The 9201-nt window shown below is 43.4% G+C and overlaps 1 protein-coding gene across 5 annotated transcripts in view; it reads right to left on the bottom strand.

Annotated features, from left to right (window-relative positions):
• Positions 1 to 5481: 5481 nt before the first annotated feature.
• MYRF (myelin regulatory factor) overlaps positions 5482 to 9201 on the bottom strand; it is a 129700-nt gene continuing 125980 nt past the window's right edge. For all 5 annotated transcript variants that reach the window (XM_072985532.2, XM_072985534.2, XM_072985533.2 and 2 more), the window contains one exon: positions 5482 to 8576. In XM_072985532.2, the coding sequence (XP_072841633.2) occupies positions 8490 to 8576 (87 nt within the window). In that variant the 3' untranslated portion in view covers positions 5482 to 8489. The remainder of the gene's footprint in view (positions 8577 to 9201) is intronic.

The following is a 9201-nucleotide window of genomic DNA, read 5'->3' as shown; positions in this document are numbered from 1 at the left end:
TCAAGTCTATGATCTGTGCACACATCTGGTATTTATTGCACGTTTGATCTTTTCCTGCAGTAGTAATTTGAAGCAGAAATTTAAATATGCAACAAAGGTGTACAGTGGTGCCTCGCATAACGATTTTAATTGGTTCAAAAAAAACGTTATGCGAAACATCGTTATGCAAAACGCCATTTTCCATAGGAATGCATTGGAAACCGGTTAATCCGTTCCAATAGGCACGGATTGCCGTCCTTAAGCGAAAAAACCCATAGGAAACATCGTTATATGATACAATGTTTCCTCCATTGGAATGTATTGTAGCTGACTCAATACATTCCAATGGCTTTGCGAAGTCAATTTTTGCAAAATTAAGTGTGTCATAAAAGGATAAAAAATGGTTTTAAATGCTTGGATTAGCTTCTGCACCCTCTAAAACGGATGCAAAAGTTAATTTGGCTTTGATCTGACTTTTCGTTAATTAATGGTGAATTTTTCCCCCCAACTTTTGACAGCTGTCAAAATCTGACAGCTCCATTATTTCCTATGGGGGAAGAAAAAATTCACAAAAAATTAATGAAGACTCAGCAACTGTTCTAAATGCTTGGATTCGTTAGAGGACCCCCTAAGTCATGTGCAAACCTGATTTGGCTTTGATCTGAACTTTCGTTAATTTATGGCGAATTGTTTTCTCCCCCATAGGAAAACATGGAGCTGTCAGATTTTGACAGGTCCATTGATTCCTATGGGCCGGAAAAAAAAAATTAACCATAAATTAACGAAAAGTCAGATCAAAGCCAAATCAGGTTTGCACATGGCTTAGGGGGTCCTCTAACGAATCCAAGCATTTAGAACCATTTTTGACCCTTCTAAGACACTTTTTTAAATGAAAAAAGAAACATCGTTAAGTGAAGCAGGGGACCTAAAATCGCATTCGTTATGCGAAGCATGGTCCCAAACTTCGCTAAGCGAAAATCGCCCATAGGAAACATCGTTATACGGGGCATATTATTTTCTAAAAAAACACATCGTTATGCGACTTCATCGCTAAACGAGGCAATCGTTAAGTGAGGCACCACTGTAGTTTGCAAGTCTACCCTTAAGCTAGATAAAAAGACCTGTGAAGTACAAGAACACTTCACAAGAAGGATTCTGTGAGGGTTCGCTGGTGTGAGCTGTCTTCTCTTCAATAAACAGGCGAGGCGCAGAAGTAACATCAAACGGAACAGTATTTATTTCGACATTAACATCATCAGGAACTACCCCCATGAAAGGGTTAAGGGAGGTCTGGAGACCAAGGTTAGGCTTGGAGGGAGTCCACAAACTATGTACAAAGGGGTTGGTGTTCTCTGGATTCCAAGGACCTGTTGAAGGCGGCACAGGTCCTAGTCCAGGGTTCAACTCTTCCTCCAGTGAGATCAACGGTAGTGTCTCCTCATCGCCGCTCCATCCGTCCCAGGAGGATCCTTCTCCTCCGTCGACGCCCCATGGGCCGGGTAACCCCCCAGCTTCTTCAACTCGGCGATATGCCATTGCCGTTTGCGCTCTAATTCCCGGGCTACCGCCTCTCGTTCCTCCCTCAGCTTCCTTCGCCACTCTTTAGCCTCCGTTTCCCCCCAATAGGAAGGGCGAGGCTTCAACCCCAGCTGCCGACGCTTCTCGGCCTCTTCATGAGGGATCCGGACTTGCTCCCATTTGTGGGTCCAGGGATCTTCCATCCAAACCCACTCCCAACCGCCTGGAATATCCCTGGCCCTCCCTCTTATATCCCCCATCCCTGCCTCTATCTCCTCCCCTCTTTTTCCCGCCTGAACCTGCCCCGGTTCGCGGGTGAATTTTAACCCTTTCACAGCCTCCTCTAGGTCTCGGGTATCTACCCCCTTGTTCAGGGTGAGGGTTCCGCCGCATTCTGTCTCCCAATCAGGGGTTTCCACACCTCTCTCTTCCCGTCGCGGTGGGGATGGTGGGGGAGTTGTCTGAGTCTGGCTGTTACTCTTCGGGAGCTGCGGCACTCCTACCAAGGCTTCCACCTTGGGAGCCTCACAGATTCCCTCAATGTGAGGCACAGCTGTAGAGAAGGCATTCTAATGGGAATGTTCTTGGTGAAATTTTTAAAAGATGCTGTGGTCACTGGGAAGAGTATACAAGCTGTATGGGAAGACATGGAAAACTAGGTGCCTTGGGGATGTGCAGGGAAGGGTAGAGGGAAGAAAATCCCTGAACAGTCAGAATGTTTTGGTGAAAAATTCTATTTCTAATTTAGCAGACTGCATAAGCTGGAAATAGATTATAAATGTACAGTACTGTACTTACATTAAGGATATAAATCACATCAATGGTTTAAGTGCAGATATAAACCTTTAAGAGCAACATGAAGAAAACTGTGGTAAGATGCTAAAGAATCAAAACCTTAATAAAGATAACATCTTGACCCTACTGAGAATCAAGCATGTTTAAACCGGATTTAAACACATAACGTATAAGCAGCACAATTTGCTTTGTGTATTTTACATTGCAAAGGTTAAAGGTATAATGTGACTTATAATAGGAATCTTAGTTTTGATTGTGGATGTGTATCTTTTAAGAGTGGAGACTGTTTAAAATAAATCCTAGATCTACAATAATTGAACATCCACTTAAAAAAACTGAAGAAGAGCAGAGGAAAGCGTAGCCCCTGAAACTGTGAATGTCCTGCTTTCTGTTGGTTTTTGAATGAACCATACTTTTTGATCCAAGTCACTTTTCAATTGAAAGTGGTTGTGTTATCTGAAATAGATGAGAAATGGGAAACTGATTTCAGAATGTGTTGATTTTTGAAATCTTGTGGTATCTTTGAAAAGGTATCCAATACCTAAGGAGCCTGCTGTCTTCATGAAACATGAGCTGATAGCAGTGTGTACTGTCCTGATAAAAAGATAAAGACGCCTAAATAAAATACCTGGGTAACTGAAAATGTTGCTCACTCCTCTACAGATGGTCTCTTGGCCCCAGCCCAAGTAGACAGATATACTGAAAGCTGCAAACCAATACACAACTACTGGGAAGTTCATTTTGCCCACATGTGTGCAGCATCTAGTGCAGGTAATGTTTCTTACTAGGTTTTTGAAAATCCTTTTACAAATCTGATGACTATATGAAACTGAGCAAAGCTCAGAAGTCACTGCTGAACACTTTTCTACTTGAGTTGCATCCATATCTTATTACACTGCTTGGAACAGTTTGAGCCTCTAAGATGGAAGAAGCAGCCAAGAGTCAATCGTGGATACAAAGTAGTATACTTATATTTATTTATATAGGTACATTTCTTATGAATAAAAGTCTAGATAAGCAACACATATGTTGAGTCCTGAGCACCAGCACTCGAAAACAAAAAAAATATATAAATAAAAATCAGAAAGGGAGGCGGTAAGGGTAAAAGCCACCACCAGAGCAAAATAACAGTAAAAACTTAATATAGTACTCACTAAGGTATGACTCTGAAATTGTTGGCAATATACAGTGATTAAAGCTGCGATAGCAACATTTAAACAAAACAAATTAGTGCTTTATCTTCCTTAAGGCTCACAGTGATGGCACACAACTTATTTACAGGCTTTAAGCTTCTAGAATAAGAGACAAAATAAGGGTTTATCAATTTTCCTTTGCGAAGTCATTCCTAACCCCTCAGAGCAGCCAAACTTCAAAAGATGGCTCCATATCCACCTCCATTTTCCTTCTCACCTCCCAAAATGTCTAGATAATTCCGGCTCTAAGGAAGCCAACCTCCGGCTAGGCAGGAGGTCCCTACTCAGAGCTCCCTCTATCAAGCCTAGGAAGAAGTTCCAGTGTTAGCCCTTCACTCTTTCATTTTAGGCAAGGATGTAAATGGTGTAAGTGGGGAGAACACTTCTTGAGATGGCTGAGTAGGGCAAATGTGCATAATTGACCAGTCCGCCCAGTATCCTCATGATACCAACGGAGACATGGACAGCTACTGACCTACAGTGAAACTTCTGCTGTCCCCCCCTCTTCCCCCTCCCCTTCCCTGGGATGACAACATGCGATGTAATGACAGTAAGAAGTTACAGCATTATAAAACAACAACATTGATCTAAAGAGCACTACTGTTACCATGGATTATGCATATCAGATTCTGAGATAAAACACTGACACGAACTGACCGGTAAAAATGTTTCATATAAGTACAGTGATTCTCTCTTATTCCACCTGATAAACTGGGAAAAGAATAAAGTGATTGGTTAATTTACTTCTGATGCCATTATGTTCTTGCTACCTTCACCCAAACAGGTAACAAATTGTGGATGGATGGTTATACCTCTCTTTTTTAAAATGGGGGAGTGGGTAATGGGATAGTCAGGTCAAAATGTGAATGTCATCTTCAGATTGTTTCTAATTCACTGGTGCTGAAGCACCAGTCTAAAGGTTTCTTATTGCCTATCCATAGCAAAGGAGTGTTTCTACTTCCTGCTGGTGATGGAAAAGAGGAGGGCGAACAGATCCCCATCAGAATTAAGATGGCAACAAGGCCTCTCGGTACTGCTTAAGAGGAGCTGCAAATCCACTTCCACAGGACATCCTCTGTATTACAGTGGACCCTCTACTTACAGAATTAATCCGTATTGGAACAGTGGCTGCAAGTCGAAAAGTCTGTAGGTCGAATCTCCATTGACCTACAATGCATTGAAAACCGATTAATCCCGTAACTGGCAGTTTTTATTCTATTTTTGTTCCATTTTGGTTTTTTTCTGGTCTGTAAGTCGATTCTCAGGCTGCAAGTCGAATCTAAATTTTGCAGCCAGAGAAGTCTGTAACTCGAAAAGTCTGTAAGTCGAGCCGTCTGTAAGTCGAGGGTCCACTGTATTCCAGTGAGACAGAAGCCCACTGTGTAGCAGGTTTTCCTCCTCCTTCTTGGAAGCCCCAACCCACATGGGAGCGGCTCAAGCTGTAGGAACTGGATTATTCCAATGGATAATACTTTATACTGCTCTGAAGCATGCGAAGAAGTAGCACTGTCGTAGCTCCCATTCAGTTGAAGCAGTGCACGAATTGCCCCTATATGGCTAAAAAATGATAGTTGGCACACGGAGGGCTCCAGGAGCAAGGGAATAAAGAGTACTGAAAACCAGTCTCAGCCTCTTGTTGGTGGAAAACAGGGCATGCCAGTTTGGTGGTGAAGGCATTTTGCCACATGCCTGCATGTTGAACAGATATGGAAAGAGGTGCACTGTCACAATGCACCTTCACCATCAGGTACTAGAGGCATGGCCCCAGTGGAGATTGCATGCAAAGCAAGGAGACCTGTCTAATGGATAGGGTCTCACAGACTAAGAAAAATGCTGGAAGAATGGTGAATTCAGCTAGGTGACACTAAATTGACCTTGTGATATTGTACACTGACATGGCAATTACAGCTTGCCATAAATAAATCACCTGCTCTAATTCATTTGTAAGAGGAATAAAAATAAAATAATTCACTGTATATATATTTTTAAAAGGCCCCTGGGGAGCAGGTAGACAAACCAGAGTTTCCTTTCATCTTAATATCCTTTTAAAAACCTTACTCTCTCACCAGAGAGTAAATTTTAAAAGAACTGGCTAGGTGTCCAGCCAGGTCAGATTAAAATATAGTAGTGGTCAACCTCTGCCGTCTTGGAGCCTCCTAGGTATCACGAGGGAAGAAAACGGAGTGAATAGAGGAAGAAGAAGCAGAAGTGATCCCCAGGAGCCAGAGCAGATGTGACTCTCTGCCACTTAGCATTTTTGGTAATAAAACTTCAACAAGTGACATATTACTTTTGCATTTTTGACATTTGTTGCAAGATTATTTGCATATGTGATGTTTAATATTGGAATCCTAGTTGTGACTGGAAGGACAGATCCTGAAGCTGAGGCTCCAATACTTTGGTCATCTCATGAGAAGAGAAGACTCCCTGGAAAAGACCCTGATGTTGGGAAAGTGTGAAGGCAGGAGGAGAAGGGGACGACAGAGGACGAGACGGTTGGACAGTGTCATCAAAGCAACCAATATGAATTTGACCCAGCTCTGGGAGGCAGTGGAAGACAGGAGGGCCTGGTGTGCTCTGGTCCATAGGGCCACGAAGAGTCAGACATGACTTAATGACTAAACAACAACAAGATGTGTCTACTCAGAAGGAAGTCCCATTCAAGGAGCTTACTCAGAGATAAGGAAGAACCGGACTGCAGTCTACAATGAGTTCCACAGTTTTTAAATTTGTAGTTTAAATGCCTTGGCAAAAATGGCTTTTCTCTGCTTTCTGCCCTGTGCTCTATGCCATTAATAAACTGCACGCTCCAGTCTGAATGGTGCTGATCTTTGACTTAGCGCCAAACTAACTGTTAAGAAGGAAAAAATCTAATCACTGATCTTGAGCATCACATATCCCTGTGCCTAGAGGGCACTTCTTTCTATATGGCAGGGCTTGAGAGTATCGCTCTGTTTTATGGAGAGCAATGCCATCTGCTGGTTAATGTGAGCAACTGTAGCTGCACCTTTCTTAGAAACTTGTTCTTTGACCTGCCATCCATAGAACGGTCAGATACACCCAAGACCATCTCTCTCACTGCCTTCCCTGAATCTCCACATCTTCTGTGTCCCATGCCTTTTGTGCCCATCTCTGCCATTACCACTGAAAGGAGATGGCAGAGCACCACCTGCCATCTTTCCTGATGATCACTCACTCATGGGAGTACAATATACAGCTTCATAAAGAAACACGGCAGGCAGAACAAAGGCACTAAAAACCCGCACAGAATGTTTATCTACACATTATCCAATTATGATGACATCCCCCAAAGAATGCTGGGAACTGTAGTTTGGTGATGGTGCCGAATGTCTATTAGAAATACATTAAATCTGCAGAGTCAGGAGGTTTATTATTTTGATTCAGGATCAGCTAGAAGTGCCAGAAGCTTGGCACTGTTCCTTATCCTTATCTTCCCTCCCCCTCCCTCCCCCCCCTGCAACCCCACCTCACCATGCTGCTGTTTGAAATCTTATACAGAAATCTATTTAGCCTATTTTACAAAAAGCCAGAATCTGACCGAGTAGCCTAACCTTCCTCTTTTGCATGAGGGTAAAAACCTGATGTGCTGGAGGGTTGTCCCATATACTTCTATCCCAACTCTTCCCAGCACAGAGTGCAGATACTAGGTAGGTGCAGGCTGGTGCTCAGCACTGGCCCACTTTGGTTTTCCTATGAGAGACAAACAGATCAATAGTTAAAGGATCTCAATTATATATATATATATAAAAGATTAGTGGTTTAGCAAGTTAAAACCTTGTAACAGTAAGTTACCCAAAATATAATCAGAATTCCAAGGAGATTCACGGCTTGGAGTGGGGGAAAAAAAGGTGTGCTGTTTGATGCCTGACAGAGAGACCCCTTGGGGATCAAAAAACTTTTCAGTCTGGATATTTTCACTGTAGGGCAGATCTCAGCTGGTGGCCTCCATCCAGTCTCTGGCACAATGTGGTAGTGCTCTGCCAGGTGCTCTTTGGGACAAAACTCATTTTCACTGCTTGAGAAGGGGCTTGAGAAGATTCTCCCAGCATCTAACACAACAGTGGAACCATAAGAGTCCAGTCCAGTGGCAAAGTTCAGAGACAGACCCTTGGAGGAGACTGGGAAGGAGGAGACTGCCTACAGCACATAGCTGGCTTTTGAGGAGCATCTCTATCCAATCCTGAAAAAGAAGGCACATTGGGAGCAAAACTAGCCTTTTGCCTGAGACTTGTGAGGTTCTGGAGGTTTGTTCTCCATGGAATGTAAGTACGTGGCAAAACAGACAGGAAGAAGCTAGGGGCAAATCCTATAACTTTCCCATCAGTTGCTGCTGTTCAAAATGACCATCCACACGTTCCAGTGTCACCAGGACTTCTGTAGAGCATAACGTTAAAGAGAACTGGCCGCCTGCCAGCCAGATCAGAAACTCCAGTGTATGACTTCCAACTGTGCCAGGGATAAAAATATTCCTTTACAGAAAGAATCCAGTGTTTCAACTTTAGTACAAGACTTCCAGAGACATCAATGAAACGTTTCACTGTCTTAGAAAGTTGTTTCATTGGCTCTCTGATATTGAGATCTGTTCCTAGCCAAGCTGTATTTTGCAGGTCGGATGTGTCCAGATGAACTGAACCCAAGCATGGTCCAGTGTGGGAATTTTCAGATCCAGTGAAATAAGGAGGGGAAAAAGGAAAAGAAAAGAAAGGATGTGGAGTTCCTATAACAAGTTAAAGGTGGGGAAATGCCTCATATGTCATTATTTTGCTACTGGCAACATTCCTCCAAACTTGTGTGACATTCTAATGTCGACATCCCACCACTAGAAAGAAGAACGAACTGAGCTCAAAGCTCAAAGCGGAATGGCTTGCAAATCAGAGGCAACAGGATCGGGCTTGGGGTTCACGGAAGAGATCATCCAGTCCATCATGAGTCTCGCGGGCCCACCTCAGTTCTTGTGAAAAGGGCAGTGGTGCCCCTTGAGGCTCACTCACAGAGCCAGTAGAACTGAAAGTAGTAGTCGGTAAAGACAGAGCCCATTTGATCCACAGCAGTACTGCAGTTTGCTTGGCCCTGTACCGAGAAAAAGGTGAAAAGAAGACAATGTTCAAAGGGAAGTGAAAACCTTCTGGGAAAACAAGCACAGCTCTTCTCTATGGAATCAAAGGGGCTCTACAAGGAATCACCAACTTTTTGTTACTGGAAGGAACCCTGTTGGGCACAGGAGCTCAGCATCACAGGAGAAGGCTGACTGTTACCTGAATGGGCCCTGCCTTACTCTTTGGTTGGGTTTATCTGTGCCTTGCTCAAATAATACAGAACCTATGCTATGCATAGCTAGACAGCACAGAGCTGAGCTTCCTGTCCAGGTAACTGGGGACAGGGTAGGAGCAGACATCCCATCTCAAATGAACTATGAACATGTATTCCATGGGCTCAGCTTAAGGGGAAAAAGACATTTGTGGTTGCCCCAGGGTTCCTTAATCAATTCCAGACCCACTTCCTACAAAGTTAGGAAATACAGGCCCATATTGTTGCTGTTGATCTGCAGAAGCTCAAGGGTTCTCCCTACACAGGGGCTCTGGAGGGGATGAAAGTGATACTTGTGGGTATCAACAGATGTGATGGTAAAGAATTTGGATTGTGCCATTGGAACCAGTATGTAGGTCTGAGACTACATGAGATGTAAAATTTCCAA

The sequence above is a fragment of the Pogona vitticeps genome, chromosome 1 (genome assembly GCF_051106095.1).
Source record: "Pogona vitticeps strain Pit_001003342236 chromosome 1, PviZW2.1, whole genome shotgun sequence".
NCBI lineage: Eukaryota > Metazoa > Chordata > Lepidosauria > Squamata > Agamidae > Pogona > Pogona vitticeps.
The sequence above is the reverse complement of the archived record's forward strand: the minus strand, read 5'-3'. Positions and strand labels throughout refer to the sequence as shown.